Source organism: Myodes glareolus, chromosome 2 (genome assembly GCF_982192425.1).
Source record: "Myodes glareolus chromosome 2, mMyoGla1.1, whole genome shotgun sequence".
Taxonomy (NCBI): domain Eukaryota; kingdom Metazoa; phylum Chordata; class Mammalia; order Rodentia; family Cricetidae; genus Myodes; species Myodes glareolus.
The window spans coordinates 96,917,257-96,934,839 of record NC_142027.1 but is presented as its reverse complement, the minus strand read 5'-3'; the positions used below and the strand labels follow the sequence as shown (position 1 = coordinate 96,934,839).

Sequence of the window (17,583 nt, the reverse complement as noted above, 5' to 3'; positions counted from 1 at the left end):
GAACTCTGCCTCAATAAGGTAGAGGCAATAACTGACTTACCAAAGCTGTCTGGCTTTCACATGCTTGTCATAGCATGTGTGTCTGTGCACACATGTACACATACAATAAATACATTAATTAAGTACATTTTCTCCAACAAGGCCACGCCTCCTAATCCTTCTGATCCATCTCTAATAGTGCCACTCCCTGGTGACCAAGTATTAAAATACACTATGGGGCCATGCTTACTCAAACTAACACTGGGCTTGTTAAATATTTTTCCTTGGCAATTGAGATTATTTTTGTGGGCTTGATCATTTATTTTATTAGTATGGTATATGACACAGATTGATTTTCATATGTCAAATCATCTTTGCATTCCTTGGATAAGTCCCATTTCGGAGTGTGTGTGGGTGTGTGTATGTGTGTGTGTGTTTGATTCGTTAGCATTTTTTTCTTTAAAAAATTGTTTTAATCAGGGGCTGGAGAGATGGCTCAGTGGTTAAGAGCTCTGGCCTCTCTTCCAAAGGACTAAAGTTCAATTTCCAGCACCCACATGACAGCTCACAACTGTCTGCAACTCCAGTTCCAGAGGATCCGACACCCTCACACAGACATACATGTAGGCAAAATGCCAATGCATATAAAGTAAAAATAAATAAATTTTAGAAAGATAAATACATAAAGATAAAATCTTAAAAATATTACTTTTTATTTAGCACATGGAGAAACCCATGGGGGAAATGATTTATTATTATTGTGTGTGTGCATGCGTGTGTGCGTGTGCATGTGTGCGTGTGTGTGCGTATGTGTGTGTGTAGGCACATTCGTGCACGTGCCACAGTGCACATGTAGAAGTCAGAGAACTTACTGCAGTCAGTTCTCTCTTTCCATCATGCCTTGGGAATCAGACTCTAATAGTCAGGGTTGTCAGCAAATGCCTTTGCCTGCTCTGGCCCTAATTTGTTAGCATCTTGCTGAGGAATTCTGACTCTCTCCACATACGGGATATTGACTGAGCTTTGTTTCTCATGTGCTGTCCTTGTCCATCTTAGTATACTCCTGGCTTACAGAATAAGTGGGAAAATGTTTTCCCCTTTCTTTCCTGGTGCTTCATCTTCATGAGATCTCTCTCACGGAGGTCCCGCTCACTCAGCCATATAACTAGGAAGGTAGAGCTCACTGCTGCACCATCTCAGATGCCCATCGTATGCGGTGCCTATGACGGGGGACAAAGTGGAAGTTCTTATAAAAGCCAGAACCTGGAACACTGCACATCAATTCTAGGGCTGTTGATAATATGAAGCCTCCCGAATCTCTCGGTCTGAGTGCTCTTTTCTAGGCGTTTCTGGAGTACAGGCGGTGGCTGTGTGAGTAGGAGCAGACTTCAGACCTTGTCAGCTCTCAGCTGGCCCAAGGAGTTGACTAACACCACAGTGTTCCAAGTGTCCCCGTGTATCTGGGGGCTCAGCCGCCACTTTGTCTTCGTCTGAGTGAGTCATGCAGACTGTGTCCTAAGATCCCATTCCATTAACACCCGTAAACTTGATCATTTGTGTGTGTGGAGTATAGCTTTTAGTAGCTTATAGTATATATTAATTCTATCATCATCACCACATATAATCAAGTATATATTATATAGTTGTATGTTTATTTTTATTATATATTAGATATGTATTACAAAAAAACCATATAAAGTTCTGGGAGAAACAGATGACTGCTTTGGTTTTGCCTGATTGGGCTGGACAACAAATCAACACCTCACCACATCAACTGTCTCACTAAATCTACACTCTCACTATATATACACATGATCTCACTACATATGTATGTATACATGCAATATTCTCACTATATATAACACTCTCACTGTACATACATATGCTCTCACTACATATGGATATACATATAATGTTCTCACTATATATATAAAACACTCTCACTGTATATACATACTCTCACTATACATATATACGCTATCTATATCCATCTATCTACCTATCTATCATCTATCTATATCTTTATTTCTCTATCCACACACACACACACGTATGAGAGAGAGATATCTCTTGCCCAGCTATATTCAGTCTCTCCTGTGCCAGCGTTACAGGCCTGGGCCAAGCCTAGCTAGAATTTTTGCTTTCAAAGTGAGGAGAACAGAAGGAAAAAGATTCCTCAGACCTAAACATAAATGAACCAGAGTGGACTCTGGAGATTTGTGCCAGAGCTGGCCCAGGCACCTCATGGCGTGAATGCCAGTGAGGAGTTTGGAGTGCTCTTGGCTATCACTAGTGGAGAGTTGATGTTGGCCGTCCCTTGAGAATCCCAAGGCCTGTCAGGAGCTCTGAGGCTATTATTGACGTTTGAGCGCACCCCAGCTGTCTTATAATGCTGGTTGCTGTCTTTTAATTGGACACTATCAGACAATAACTCTTCAAATTCTGCCAATTCACAGAACACGCCCAAAGTCTGTCTACGGTGTAGGTCTTTCCAGATACCCCGCCGAAGTTTAGAGATTGTCAAGGCCACTTGGCACACAGTCACTGTGCTGGACATTTGCAAACCCCACACGACCCCATGGCTGAGACCTGGATGAAGTCCAATTGGCTGGAGTAATTGTGTTGGGGTGGGAGAGACCAAGAATTATCTGCTGCTGCGCTGCCAGGCTGGGCTCCGCCTCCAACCTGGACCCACGGAAGGAGCTAAGTAGGTGGTGGAGCCTTAGGACTGGTCAGCTCTGGTCTGCTCGCTAAGATGCTTATTCTGATATGTAACGCGGTGCGGGGCCCTGTACAGAACCCCACAGGGGATGATGGGTTATGAGACTCGGGTTTATCCAGTGCCTGGAAGCCAGGGGCGGGCCCTGCACGCAAGCGTTGTAAACTAGCGGGGCAGGCGCAGTGCACGCAGTGCACACTGTGGTGGCGGCGGCACCGACAGCAGGTGGGTCGCAGCGGGTCTAGCAGAACGGCTGCTGTGGGGATGCAAATGCAAACCAAAGCTTGAATGTCTGGGGGCCAGGGGCTGGCGGAGGCAGCCAGCCCCAGCAACCGCGGGCTGGGGCGCATATGGCGAGGGGAGGTGCCCACAGCTTCCACATCCGGGACTCAGGGCCTTTGCAGCCCTGGTCTCCTGGCCTCAGGTGAGCTGATCCTCCAACCTGTTAGGAGGGGGGGTGTTCGCTTTTCTCTGAGGCCAGGTGTCCCCTTTGACCAGGCTCCGGGTTGCAGAAGCCCTCCTGTTCCGGGTCCTGGGAGCCTAGCCCTGCTCCAGGGACGCCTCCCATTCTTTCTTTCCTGTTCCAATCCTCGCTAATATTCTTAAGCAACCTCCCACTCACTCTCAGAAGCACCCGCAGGGTTCGTAGGTCCGCTCCAGGTCTGCACCACCTTGCCACATCCAATGCCCTGAAGGCTGGCAGGAAGGACCTCAATGCTTTCAATCCCTCCTGCCCACAGTCCCTGACATCCCGCACCTCCCCCCTCCCCCCCCCCCCCCCCCCCCCCGTCTCATTTAAGCCTTCTAAGGTAGGTCCCTAGGGAGAAGAGAGATCTGGATGGACAGTCTGTGAAGGAGTGGAGGCTGGCTGGTTGGTTATTCCTGCTGTCTGTCTCCAGCAGTTTCCCGAAGCTGGCTCAGGATTCCTCAGCCGTCTGCCATGGCCCGGGGACTGCCCAGTGCTGCCCACCTGGCACGCTTCTGCCAGAAACTGAACCGTCTGAAGCCACTGGAGGAGTCTAGCATGGAGACATCACTGCGGCGCTGCCTGTCCACACTGGACTTGACCCTATTGGGTGTGGGTGGCATGGTGGGGTCTGGGCTCTATGTCCTCACAGGCACAGTGGCCAAGGACATGGCTGGCCCCGCTGTGCTTGTGTCCTTTTTGGTGGCTGCTGTAGCCTCCCTGCTGGCAGCCCTATGCTATGCAGAATTTGGAGCCCGTGTGCCCCGTACCGGCTCTGCATACTTGTTCACCTACGTGTCCATGGGTGAAATATGGGCTTTCCTCATAGGGTGGAATGTGCTTCTGGAGTACCTCATTGGAGGTGCTGCTGTGGCCCGTGCCTGGAGTGGCTATCTGGATGCCATCTTTAACCACAGCATTCGCAACTTCACAGAGTCTCACTTGGGTGTTTGGCAGATGCCCTTCCTGGCCCATTATCCAGATTTTCTGGCCGCTGGCATTTTACTCGTGGCGTCTGCCTTTGTCTCCTGTGGAGCCCGAGTCTCTTCTTGGCTTAACCACACCTTCTCAGCCATCAGTATGATTGTCATCCTTTTCATCATCGTCCTGGGTTTCATCCTGGCCCGCCCTCACAACTGGAGCCCAGAAGAGGGTGGTTTTGCACCCTTTGGCTTCTCTGGCATCCTGGCGGGCACAGCCACCTGTTTCTATGCCTTTGTCGGCTTTGATGTCATTGCTGCCTCCAGTGAGGAGGCCAAAAACCCACGGTGGGCTGTGCCCACGGCCATCGCCATCTCCCTTGGCCTGGCAGCTGGTGCCTATATTTTGGTCTCCACTGTGTTGACCCTCATGGTTCCTTGGCACAGTCTGGACCCGGACTCAGCACTTGCTGACGCTTTCTACAGGCGGGGCTACAGCTGGGCTGGCTTCATTGTAGCAGTTGGCTCCATCTGTGGTAAGGGACCCTTCCGGGCAGGGTGGGAGGGAACAGAGTAGTGGGCCTTGCCCAAAGCCTCTCAGAATACTTCTCCCAAGGCACCAGTTTTACTACCTGTATAATGAGCTCACGAAAACACTGGTTTTCAGAGACTTGTTGGCAGCCCCTCTCCCCACCAATAGTGCCCAGAATATCAGTTTGGGGCATGTGCTCACAGGTCCTCCCCAGGCCGACTGCCAGCTCCCAAAGGGTCTTTAATGGGCCTGGGCCTAAATGGAAATGTCCCCTTCCTAGGTGGGAGGTGAGAAGCTAATACCCTCAATACAGCAGCAGCTCCTGCTGGGCTTATCTGCCATGCTGATTGTTCCCTGTGCTCTGCTGCAGCTATGAATACGGTCCTGCTCAGCAACCTCTTCTCCCTGCCTCGCATTGTCTATGCCATGGCCGCCGACGGGCTCTTCTTCCAGGTGTTTGCCCGTGTGCACCCCCGGACACAGGTGCCTGTAGTGGGAATTCTGGTGTTTGGGGTCCTCATGGCTCTCCTGGCACTGCTGATGGACCTTGAGGCATTGGTCCAGTTCCTATCCATCGGCACTCTGCTGGCCTATACCTTTGTAGCCACCAGCATCATTGTGCTGCGTTTCCAGAAAGCTTCTCCGCCCAGCTCCCCGTGCCTAGCCAGCCCTGGCCCCCCAGCTAAGAAGTATGACTCCTTCTCCGACCACATACAGCTAGTCGGTGCTGCACAGACCTCTATGTCTGAGCCTGGGCAGCTGCGACCAGCCCTGAAACCCTTCCTGGGCTTCCTGAATGGATGCAGCCCCGGAACTGCTGTGGCCTGGGCGCTTGGCATCTTGGTAGCCTCGGCTATCTCCTTGGCGTGTGTGCTGGTCTTCGGGAACTCAGAGCTGCACCTCCCGCGGTGGGGCTATGTCCTGCTGCTGGCTGTCAGTGGCACTGTCTTTCTGTTCAGCCTCCTGGTCCTGGGGGCTCACCAGCAGCAAAAGAAGCAAGACACTTTTCAGGTATATCCCCACCCCCCACCCGGTTCCTCATCAATACTGTTTCTTCTTAGGCCGACCTGTTCCCTTTGCCCCAGCCTTTCGTGCTACCTGAGAAGGCCAAGGGCTTGTGGGGCTGGGGAGGCAGGTTTATCCATTTCCACTTCCTCCACCATTCTGCATGGCAAGGGTCCACGTGGCTCCAAATCTCCAGAAATGAGGAAGGGTTCTGTGGAACTTCCACAGGACGTCAGGCTCTGGACTGGCATATCTATCCTTCAGCCAAGCTCAGCCTCACCCTTGCATCCTCAGATCCCTTTGGTGCCCCTGACTCCAGCCCTCAGCATCCTTCTCAACCTTTGCCTCATGCTGAAGCTGAGTTACCTGACCTGGCTGCGCTTTATCATCTGGCTGCTGGTTGGTGAGTGGGGCCTGGGCTTGGACACAGGTCTACGACAATGGGAGGACAAAGCGGGCAGGTGGGGTTGGGACCTGCCCCTCAGGCTCACACCCACTCCTGCAGGACTTGTCGTGTATTTTGGCTATGGCATCTGGCACAGCAAGGAGAACCAGAGGGAGCCTCTGGAGCTGACTACTGCACACTACGTGGTGTTCCCCAGTGGCAGCCTGGAGGAAACAGTGCAAGCTGTGCAGCCTGCCAGCCAGGCCCCAGTCCAGGAGTCAGGCTGTGCAGAGTAGTGGCCAGTCTGTGAGACTGACTCTTAAAGGGCCCCACATCGCCCACATCCAGAGACCAGAAGAATTGGCAGCTGCCTGCCAAAGGAAGCTTGGATTTGAAGCCTGCCCAGACTGGGCTGGGAGTGTTGTCAGCTCCCAGGAGCTGAGCTTTCCGTCTTCATGAGATCGGCCTTGGCCAGTGCTTTTGTGGACTCACTACCCAGTGCCTTCCTATTTATGATTAACTCTGGATACCTGGGCAGGTGGGGCAAAGCAGGCAGGTGGGGCAGAGTGGGCAAGGACGAGGCTCCAGCCCCTAGGACCCACAATAATAACTAATCAGCTAGTGTTATAACCAGCTATCGTGTACATTGTAGCATTCTTTGTGGCACTGAGTTCTTACTTGCCTGAAGAACCAAACAATTGTCCCCATTCTACAGCAGGGACACAGAAGGTCTAGCAGAAGTCTCTCTGGGGAGAGAAGCCATATGTATAATGTGAAGAGGGGCATGTAACAAGACAGGGACAAATTCCTCACATGTCCTCTGTAAGGGTGTTTGTGTGTGTACGTGTTTTTGTGCATGCATGTGTGTATGTATGTGTGTGTGCATGCGTGTGTGTGTGTGTATTAGTGGCCCTTGAGATTGTTAGGCAAGGATTCCACTATGACATATATCCCCAGATCCCTGACATGTCCTCTAGCGGGGTATATATATCACGACCTGTACTCAAGGAAGGTAACTCAAAAATGCATTGGGTGTTAGTGTCTCTCAATTTTCCTGGGCTCCTGGGGATCAAAGCATGTGCCCAAGGGCTGCCTAGGGGCATTGAAATGCACTAAACACAGGTGCATGTCCACGAGACCCTCCCCCCAGCACATTCCTGCATGGCCCACACAGCTGCCCTTGTGCACACTATGTACAGACTGAATGGACCACTGTTTCCAAATCCAGTCTCCAGGACACAGCTCACCCTTTCACTGTCTCTGTATCCACTGGGAGAGTTTCCAGAAGAAGTCTTGGGGGTCTCTATTATGTATTCATCTCCAGGGCAACAGTGTTCATGAGAGGCAAGCTTGGAGTAGCACCTGAGTGGTACACTTGCGTGTACATGGATGCACAGGTAATTGGGCCTGCACCACTACCTTTCAGTCGACTCGACAGCTGCGGGGCCACAGTTCGGAGAGGGGAAAGCCCCAGGTCTCCTTTGTACCTCACACTGGCGTTCCCATGACTGGGCTCTGTCTAAGATGGACATCTCCCTTTTCCCATTCCTCTCTTTAAGGACTACACAGGAAGCTGCTTGCTTTGGCAAGCTTTACTTCAGCAGGGTTCTTGGGATCCCCAAGGACTACTGAGTCCACACGACCCACCTGCAGTAACCAGGCCTTCCCATTCTGTATTTTGGAGGCCAGAGCCCTGAGGGCTGAGCGACATCAGGATTCCAAAGCCTTTCGGAGGATCCAGAAGCCAGGTGATCCTGGACGCTGGTGCAGCTTTGGCCTCAGCTCTGGGACTTCCTCGGTTACTGTGCATTCATAACAAAGCTGCCTCTTTCCTTCCACGGATGCACACTCCATAAATTATGTCCCACATTTGGACCAAGAAAGGTTTCTGCATCCCTTGTGCCTGTCATCCTTTCTATGGGCCCTGGGACATAGGGAAGGTCTATAACTGGGGAGGAATTGAAGCCCTGCATGCATACAGATCCAGACCCAACTATTCCTGAAGAAATACGGTGGCCTTCATGGAGATCATACCTCAAAACTCTGGCACTTTGACCGGGGCCAGAGGTAGGGCCTCTGGAAGGCAGGTGCGTCAGCGAACATCAAGGTTGTCAGGAACGTCTTGATGGCAGGAAGGCCATCTAGTGCAGCCTCTCATCTTACCTAGGCCCCTGAGAAACCTAGTCAGGTCAAGGGGGCTTGAACTGGATGGCAGAGTCACCCAGAAGACAGACAGAGGGTCCCAAGGAATCAGGCAATCAATCATTCAGCCGCGTTGTCTTCTCCCTCTCTCAGGCTGGACCTAGGAGGGGGTCTGAATGGGGAGTCTGGTGGACTCCCCCTCAAGCTCTTCTGCAGGCCTGCTGGAGATTTGTCCTTGATTTTCTCAAGCCAGAACCCTCATCCTTCCCAGCCCCTAAACTTTAACCTGCAGAGAGTGGCTATAAGCCTCAGAAATGGATAGGCCCATGGATGACAGCCATCCAGAAGAGGCCCCTGGCGCACGGATCTCTGGATCCCAGCAGCAACAGATATGGGACAGGTGCAAACCCCCACGGAGACACTTGAGCGGCGGTGCAGGTGTGAATCCCAGCTCATTCTATGCGGTGTTGATAGTTGCCTTTGGAGCCTTCGCCTACAAAGACAACAGATTAGGGATCAAGCTAGCATGGCCCAAAGTGTGGCAGAACCCAGTACTCAGGCAGAGTGGCTTCAGCTCTGGGACACAAGCAGGTCCACAGCTCACTTCTTCATACTTGGTCCTCCAGTAGAAACGGGCTTCTCTATCCACGTACAGTAGCAGCAGGTCACAGAGGAAGGTGACCTGGAAGAGGCAGGACCCATCATGTTCCAGATTCCTCAACTCATCCCCCTCAAGCCAAGCCCTCACCCGGGACAAAATATAATATGCAGGTTCAGTGGGTGCCAGCAAGCCCTGGCTGGCGGTTACTGCGGCCAAAATAAACCTTCGATTTAGACTTACCATGCCCAGCCAAGCTGCTCCCGTGCCCAATGTGATGGCCGTCGGAATGAGTGCAAACTTCCCTGCCTGAGAGACCTGGGTTGAGTCTCTGGGGGCTGTGGCTGTCTCCCTAAGCTTCCACAGACCCTTCCCCTGGTCTAAACTTTACCTTCCCAGTGACAAGAATGTCAAAGCGGATCCCATAGAGCTTGAGCAGGCTCCGGGCCTCCACCCCTGAGGCTTCCCACCAGTGATTGGCTGTCCTGCAGATAGTAGAGAAGGCTCCATTGGTTTGCTGGCTGCATTTCAGGCATATCCATGGACTTTACCAGCCCAACGCTAAGTCCTAAATCTTAGGCCCCATGTAGGTGTTAAGGACAGGAGAAAGCAACCCAGAACCTGAGCAGGGCCTGACTGGAGGAAGATTGCTGCCTACTGAGGGTCAGGGAGGGGCATGGAGGATACCAAAATAGATGCTGGCAGCAGGGGTATCAGGGGTATGGGAGAAGGAAGGTGGGGTGGAGGTGAGGGCTGTCAGAACCCCTAGGCTGCAATTCAGCACAGAACTGGGGACGAAAGTGAACGCGGGTGCTGTGGCAGGGCTCGGGAAGGGACTCTGAGAAGAGAAAGGTGCCAGCGAGGGCCCATGGGCACAGAAGCCACCCTATAAGGTTGTAAGAGGGGAGCCAAGCACAGTGAGTTTTATCAAGGGGCACTGGACTTGGGTCTTATGCACGTGTGCCCACCTGTTCCAGTGTGTGATAAAATGATATTACATGGCAGGAGGAGCCCAAGATTCTACCTGGGAACCTACAAACATGAGAATGCCTGCAGTTTAAGGTCTCTTGGTGCCTCTAGGATGGGAAAATACAGATTTGGGAACATTGCTAACCCAGTCGGGAGAATATAAAATCTTAGATTTAATCTACCAGCACCTCTTCCTAGCTTTCTTCCTCTTTCTCCACCCTGCTCTCTTTCCTTCCCTCCTCTTTTGCCAGGTTGCCCCACACTTGCACTAAAGCCAAGTACAACTCTGACCCATAATCCTCCTTTCTCTACTGCTGAGACTAGGATTACAATCATGCACTATGACCATCTAGCCAATGTCCAGAGTTGTCTGTGACAATGGGACAGTGGTCATGTGGGAACATTCCTTGAGAGTGTTTGGAAGGGTTGAGGATCCAGTATCTGACATTTACTCCCAAATAGTCCTGAGGCCCTGGGTCCAATCTCTAGTGCTGCCAGAGAAGGAAAAAGCAACACTAGAAAACCCAGATCAGAAGTATATGAATATTTCTGCTACTAGTCTGAATTTTTTTGAGAAGCTTTTAGATAAAGTCCTATAGGGAAATTAAAGATGAAAGGTATCTGTGCTCCGGAAAAGCAGGGCCATCTGCGAGAGGCTGCACCAAGATCTGCAGTGAGAAGAGAAGCCTATACTAACAGGTGAGATGGAAGCAGATGGAACAGAGCGGAGATGGAAGGGAGCTGGGGACTGGGCACACCCGTGGGACCCTTGCACACACAGTAGAGATCCTGCGGTCTGAGTTGGGCGTGCTCTGATCTGTGGCCGCAGGGAGATAGGTGGAGAGGGTACTAGGCCAGGAACAGCAAGCCAGGACTATGGCAGCAAGGGCCATACCTGAAGTTGTAGCCCCTCTCCTGCAGCTGGAAGGAGTACTGGGGACGGCAGTCAGAGCCCCTGGTGTCCAGGTTGCAGTCCCAGTGGATTCTGACGGCCACAGCGCCACCCTGCACACAACACATTTCTGTTCCCCTGGTAGATGGGCGTGAGACCCTAACCCTGAGCCGCAGGAACTCTGCCCCAGGGGACTCACCAGCAATGCCAGGTCCTCAAAGTCCCCTCCAGCCATGGCCACAAGGTCCCCAATGCGGAAAACTGGACAGTATGGGCTAGAGTGTGGATCGTAGCGACAATGCTTGAAATAGGTGCTGTCCCAGGTGTCTAAGGCGTTGGTTCTAGAAAGGACAGTGATAGGGGATCAGATGACCCAAGAGGCATGGAGGATCTGGGCTCAACCAAGACCTGCCCATGCTTACTTGGAGAAGTTGAACTTGCTGAAGGTGACAGTATTTTTTATGAAAAGTGTGAAGTTCTTGGCCTGAACTAGCAGGGGCTTCCTGAGGATAGATGATATACTGGCATCAGTGTGCTTATCCTGGGGCCTTCCCTGGGAGAAAAAGGAGACTCACCTGGGCACAGCACCGCTCTCTACTGGGCACCAGCTCCAGATCTCACAGGTCCTGTGGGTTCCGTTGAACACCACACACTGACCCGTTTTTATGCCTTGAAAACACAAAATGAGCTCCAAGGCCTCAAGTCTCCGTGGGTTCTAAGGAGGGTGTGGGGCATGGGCTTGATGGGAGAAAGAGAGGGTGCCCAGAAGAGCACAGCAGGGCCTGCCTCGGGGACCGCACAGCATTCCCTCCCCTCCCCTTGTTCCAGCAGAGGTGCCAGAGGACCACACCCACAGTTACCATGGCTGTACGTTCCTGTCTCCCCTTCAGGGCAGTCCTTGTCATCCCAGCAATTAGCCAGAGGAACGGAAGGGTGCTGAGGTAAGAGAGACTCTAGTCACCAACAGAGTCTCTCTGTTGAGAGAGACAGCAGCACAGGGATGCCTCCTCTCGGCATCACAGACTACAAGACCCCTGGGATTCCTCCCAGGATGCCCTGGGTCAGGAAGCACAGGGAAGTGGCAAGCTGTAAGCTGGAGGGAGAAACCAACAGCCTTCTTTGAGATGGTGTACAGGGCTGTATTCCAAGAACAGTGGAGACTCGCTCTCCCGACAACTCCATCCCTGAGAGTTCACAGAGGTCCAGTTCTTCTGTGCAACTGGGATAACAGAGCAGAAGAACCATAGAATGACTGACAGGCTAGTGGCACTCGCTATAAGGCAGGTGTAGCTATCGGAGAGCAGGGCCTACGGTCATAGGGGGCTGTGCAGGGAGGAAAGTCCCACACACCCGCTCAGGCCAGTCTTTTCTGCCAAACACGGACACTGTGTCTCCATAAGCCCAAAGAGTCATGGGGAGCACTATGAGGTAAAGGTAGCTTCCGGGGAGGGGTGCAGTCCCAAACCTAAGAGAGGAAGGCAGCCTTGAGCTTCAGAACCCCTGTGGAGATTCAGCTCATGAGGAACGCCAGGAGGACCACAACACCGTGGAAGCAAGAATGGTCGAGGGACTGAAAACCCAGGAGACTTAGGACTTTTGTGAAGGATGGGACTATGACTGGTAGCAGGTGTCACAGTGGTGCCACCGTCTCTGCCTTGCTGTCCCAACCTGTGTCTCGCTGTGTCTCCAGATCCTCCAACCAGACTCCATGGTGAGATGTGAGCACCTCTACTCAACGCCTAAGGAATTAGAGACTGGGGGTCTTTACCATACCCTATTCTGGCTACCTTCTGCTCACACATCAAGTTCAGCTTCTTAACAGGACTCAGAGCGTCCAGGAGATCTTGGGTTGTGCTTTTCGTGACCAAGCCCTAGTCTATGCTCCAGCCACAATGAGCAGCAGGTTTCCCTGGAGATACCTCACCCCCTCACACTGCCTGGGCCTCTGCCCATGAAGCGCCCTCGGCCCTGGCATCCTGTTGTGGCCACAGTAACCCAGATCACCAATTCCTTTAAGATTTAGTCCATACATTTCCCTAAGTCTCCCCACTGCAGCCTCTGCCTCATGGGCACTGTAGAACCGGCTGCCTTGGCTGGACCAGAACTGCAACTTGAGGTACAGGGAACTGGAGTTCTGCCAACTGAGCACAGGGCCTGACCTAGATGGGGGGCAGGGATGCTGAAGAAAGGTTTGCAGAGGGATATGACACTCTATTGAGCACGTTCTTGGAGGGCCAGGTCACTAATCTTCCAAGAAGAGCTGGCAGAAACTCTGGTTATCCTCGGGAAACTGGTCGTCAGACCTGGTGAGCTACTTCCCAGTCATGGGAGGCTCACTGGAAGAGCCAGAAGCCTCAGACAAGGAAGGAGGAAAAACCTTGTGCTTTCTAAAAAGTGGATGTGTAGGTTTAGTGAAGTTTTGGAGCTACATGTTAAACCTGGAGTCAACATCCTCTACACATTGGGAGGTGGGGTATTGTCTGGGCTCCCCAAGGGACAGTCATCCTTGGTGCACACCTCCTTTGTGGATAGGGCTCAACTGTGGGCATGTGACATCCCCTGAAACTATAATGTGACCAAATACCAGAGCCTGGAGTCCAATGAGCAAAGGCTGGACTTGAATGTGGGCTTGAATGGACGGGGTCATGACTTTCACACAAAAGCTATGGTTGGTGAGAGCTAGTATGTTCTTTGAAAGATTGTCTGGAATATTTCCAAATGGAAAAGATGAGATTGGGGGTGGTGGTGCCTGCATTTCTATGTGAGAAACAGATAAGAATGAGGCAAAAGGCTCACACGTGGGCCGAAAAACACCCAGAAATCATAGATTACCTGAAAGCGAAAGCAGAAGAGAGCTAGCTCATTCCCCAGAGGAAGGTTACTCAGGATACATCACTCAAAGCTGACAAACAGAAGTGCTCTCCCCGCTTGCCTCCTGCTGTTAGTGTCCACTTGAGTGTGTGCCTGGCTGAAACCCAGAGGCAGGACCAGCATGGGAAAGAGAGGTCTGCTGCTGTAACCCACACTTGGGGTGCCTTTGAGCAAGTGACTGAAACTTGTGTGCCCCAATCACCTGATGGGAGTTATAGTATTTCTGGTAGACAACAGATGGTAAAGACTTGGTGAAATGATTTCTAGATTTAGTCCATTGCCTGGCATAGATAAACCAAGCTCAGACTGAGCCTTGAACCTTGTGTGGAGGAGAAAGGGGTCGGTGCTGGTGAGAGAAGCAGGGGCGCGTTAGAGGCTCTGGACAGACTTACCTCTGGGCATCTGCCCTGGACTTGAGCTGGTGTCACGAGGAAATTGGTCACCAGGAAGAACACATTCTCTCCCTAGAAGGCAAGACTGGAGGTTGGCTTGAGTTGAACTCCACCAGTTGAGGGGCCAGAAGCTGACAGCCTGTTTTGTTTGCTTTTTGTTGCTCTCAGTGCTGGGAATGGAACCCAGTATCTCAGGCCTGCTAGGCCAGTGCTTTCCCAATGAGGTATAGCTCAGCCTGGTAGCCTGGATTCTGCAGGACTATTTCTTGGCCCCATCTAGTTACCAGCTTTGTGCTACAGTGATGACCAGCAAGGCAGGCAAAGCTGGCTGGGTTTACGGCCTTTCCTGAGCCCAAGGAAGCGTCATGCCTCTATTCATATCTTCCCTCTGAGCTTCATTTCAAACTCTCATGCACTCATCCAAAATTTTTCCAAGAACCTCCTGAACCTAGGCCCTAAAGATCGAAAGTGGAGCTGATCCCTGGTGCAACAGTCCGGCAAGGGAGTGCATTGCAGAAAGTTAGCGCCACCTACAGCCAAAAAATGGTAAGACTCTGTTGCTACCTTTGCGTCACCCATGCTCCGTATTACTGCCTCTCTTAATATGCCTATAGGTGACAGCAATCACTCATTGGTTCACGGAACTAATTTGGAATGAAACTGGCCCGTGGTGGTGCGCTAGGCGAGGCATACAGACATTTGTTTATGTCTCCTCTGGAGATGTCACACAGCAGCTGACAATCGGAGCCAGGTTAGCTGGGTGGAGGGAAAAGGGAAGAAGAGTGTGGGTTTGTGTGTGTGTGTGTGTGTGTGTGTGTGTGTGTGTGTGTGTGTGTGTGAGAGAGAGAGAGAGAGAGAGAGAGAGAGAGAGAGAGAGAGGAGCCAGATTACATCCTGACAGGCAAAAACAGAAAAAGCCATGCATCATTCACAAGATGGCAAACGCCCAGCTTCTTCCTCCCCACACCTATCCAAGACAAAGGCCTGGCAAGCTTATTTCTTTTCTGCCATTCTGGATGAATGGTCTAGACCAGTCCAGTATGTTTAAGGCTGGTCATCTTGTTTGAATCTATGGGCCTATCAGCTTCCTCTGTTGGGGGAAGTCCTTCAGCCAATGGCCTTTGAGATGCTGGACCACTTTGGGTGTGACCTTGTGCACTATAAAAACAGATATAGAAATGTGCATTCTCTCTCTCTCTCTCTCTCTCTCTCTCTCTCTCTCTCTCTCTCGGCTGCTGGATTTGGTTCCTGTTCCCTGCTCGTGCAGAGGACTGTTGGTCTGTGAGTCTACCCCCAAATAAATAACCCTTTATTATACTCCATTCTGAGCTCGTGTGGGACTGTTATTGTAATCGCCAACATTCCTCCTGTAAACTGATCATCCTGACTTCAGGAACAGGCACCCATCCTACACCACCACAAATACTGAAGGCCAGCAGCCCTCTCCTGGGAAGCCGGGGCGGTGGGGGGAGCACGTTCACTTTTAATAAGATTTATTTGACTGCAACTTATTTCCTGCCCTTAAGCCTTTTGTTGAGTAGTTTTATTTAATTACTTAATGTGTATGAAAGTATGTGTGCTGTTTGTGTGCCTGATGCCCTCAGAGACCAGAAGAGGGCACTGGAACTCCTCTGGGGCAACAGAGAGTCGTGGGCCTCATGTGAGTCCTGGCAACAGAAAGAACCCATATCTCTGTGAGAGCAGCCAGTGCTCTTAAGAGCTGAGCCACCTCTCCAGCCCCTTGCCTTTTAATTCTTTCATCAATGGAAAAAAATAAAATAAACCTGACCCACGAGCCCTAAATGGTAACAAGGAAACTTCAGAAAGTTCAAACCCTGAACTTCTGTGCCCCTACCTTTCACCTCCAAGCAAAAATTTTGTGCCCAAGATACTTCAATCCTTTTCAGGTGTATGTTTGTGTGGGTGGTGGATGGATGGTGAGGTTTTTTTTTTTTCTTGATGGTACTAGGGACTGAACCCAGGAAGTTATGTCCACCAGGCAAGTTCTCTACTACTCTGTCTCTAACCTTCCTTTAAAAGAAAGTTCTACAGGGAAGCTATGCATTTACTCGGATTGACTCAGCACTCTCCTGAGAGGCCCTTCCCCTTTCCCAAGCCCTTCAGCCACCTGCTGGCACACGGGCATCCTATGTATCTCCTGCACTGAACCTACCTGTGATGGTTTCACGAAGTCAGCCACATCCCACAGCCGGTTCTCGAGTTCCTTAATCTGGGCCACGGAAACCCCTTTGAGTTTAGTGATGACAGAAATCTGGGGGTCCAAGTCCCATTCCTGGTAGCCTTTTTTGGCCAAGAGGGCCCACCTGGGGAGAAGGTGATGGACAGTGTCGTGTGATGGGATGAGGAGTGGCTAGGTCTGTAGCACTGGGCTGTCTTGGTATCCTCCAGAGGCTCCTAGACCAGCATGGGGGGACCAGCCCTTCCGTCCAAATGCACCTCTTGCTCTAGACCCCAGAGCAGGTGGAGCCCTCAGATGGAGCTGTCAGCATGACAGCATGTCATCGTGACTTTTCACATGTCAGCGCCTCCCACACACTCAGCAAACCCAGCTCCCTGCTTCAAGACATTTCAGACATCCAGCTAGTGGTCTCTCGGGGAGCCTGAGTGCTCCATTGCTCACAGACACCAAGAATTACTGCCTCCTGTTCCCCTCCCCCAGTGTCTCGGAGCAGGAGTACTGCAGTTGTGCCCAGAGACCAAGATGAAGCTGGGACCAATGTCCCTTATGTAGGCCCATGACTTCTGCTGTTTTCTGAATGAACTAAAATCCCTCCTACTGACCACCTCTCACCACCCCCATGCCCACTCTGCCACCAGCTGGACTTCTGAAAAGTCAGTTCCTAGCTGTCAGCCAGCAAGGCCAGCAGCAGTCTCTGCAACTAACCTGGCCAAGGGCTGCTCTCTTACCCTATCACGTAGGTCACCACTCCCAGCTGCAGCAGCCTCTGAGAGACGCCCACCCGGCAGTTTCTTGTCATCACGTACTTCTCTGTCTTGTAATCCAGAAGCCCCCAGCCCATGAGTGCTGCCACGGCAGCAGAAGCCATGTTCCCAGTTCCTGCTGGCTGCTAGGGCATGAGTCAGCAGGCAGCTTCAGCTGCAACTGAACTGGGAGCAGAACAGCCATGCATGGGATCCAGGCCAATGTTAAAGGGACATCTCCACTCGGCCGGATCTGACTCCTGGCTCAGTCCCAAACCCCAGGTGATCTAGGCCTCCCATCCCCTTCTGAGTCCCTGGGTTGGACCCTATACAGACAGAAAGGAGTAGCCTTGTCCCTGCCCATCCACTCCACTTCTTTACAGGGTGGGCAGTGACCAAGGTGGGGTAACAGAAGCCCAGAGGAGGGGCTCTGAGCTCAAACTTGCATATTCCAAAGTGCAACGGGTCAAGTTGGCACAGCAGCATAGCAAAGACTAGCTGTCGAGAGGAAGCTGAGATCCTCAGTTAGGGACAGCACAGTTGTGGCTTCAGAGAAAAACCTTTATTAGACTCTACAGGGTCCTTAGGTCTTCTGTAGAGCCTCCTCCTGCCCCAAAATACAGACTGGAAAAGTCCGTGAAAAGAACACGGAGGAGGTGACCACCCCCGTGCAACTGGCAGCAGTACGTGCGGTAGCCAGCCGTGAGGAACAGCGTGCCAAGGTCGTGTGGTGCTTCTGCAGCCACAAACAACAAGCGGTTTCCCGGGAG

The 17,583-nt window shown here is 51.8% G+C and overlaps 2 protein-coding genes and 1 long non-coding RNA gene across 7 annotated transcripts; 1 reads left to right on the top strand and 2 right to left on the bottom strand.

Annotated features, from left to right (window-relative positions):
• The first annotated feature begins 2,656 nt into the window (after positions 1-2,656).
• Positions 2,657-6,639, top strand: Slc7a4 (solute carrier family 7 member 4). 4 transcript variants are annotated; one of them, XM_048452358.3, is made up of 5 exons: positions 2,657-2,923; positions 3,601-4,620; positions 4,987-5,627; positions 5,916-6,024; positions 6,127-6,639. In XM_048452358.3, exons 2-5 carry the CDS (start codon positions 3,639-3,641, stop codon positions 6,300-6,302), a joined length of 1,908 nt encoding a protein of 635 aa, XP_048308315.3. In that variant the 5' UTR covers positions 2,657-2,923; positions 3,601-3,638; the 3' UTR covers positions 6,303-6,639. The 4 variants fall into 4 exon arrangements, with proteins under 4 accessions (XP_048308315.3, XP_048308317.3, XP_048308314.3 ...); XM_048452360.3 differs by having other exon boundaries at positions 3,598-4,620; XM_048452357.3 differs by lacking the exon at positions 2,657-2,923 and adding an exon at positions 2,944-3,122.
• A 944-nt stretch (positions 6,640-7,583) lies between these two features.
• Positions 7,584-8,408, bottom strand: LOC146895523 (uncharacterized). The gene is made up of 2 exons (XR_015000252.2): positions 8,041-8,408; positions 7,584-7,930 (listed from the first exon to the last, which is right to left on the bottom strand). It is a non-coding gene; the product is annotated as an uncharacterized LOC146895523 (long non-coding RNA).
• Positions 8,409-8,514: 106 nt separating this feature from the next.
• On the bottom strand, positions 8,515-17,132 carry P2rx6 (purinergic receptor P2X 6). Of its 2 annotated transcripts, XM_048452363.3 has the most exons (12): positions 16,799-17,131; positions 16,044-16,194; positions 13,871-13,942; positions 11,468-11,543; positions 11,183-11,276; positions 11,030-11,110; positions 10,807-10,948; positions 10,611-10,720; positions 9,138-9,231; positions 8,990-9,055; positions 8,753-8,830; positions 8,606-8,641 (listed from the first exon to the last, which is right to left on the bottom strand). In XM_048452363.3, exons 1-12 carry the CDS (start codon positions 16,936-16,938, stop codon positions 8,606-8,608), a joined length of 1,140 nt encoding a protein of 379 aa, XP_048308320.3. In that variant the 5' UTR covers positions 16,939-17,131. The 2 variants fall into 2 exon arrangements, with proteins under 2 accessions (XP_085540588.2, XP_048308320.3); XM_085684462.2 differs by having other exon boundaries at positions 8,515-8,830; positions 16,799-17,132.
• Between the last annotated feature and the right edge of the window lie 451 nt (positions 17,133-17,583).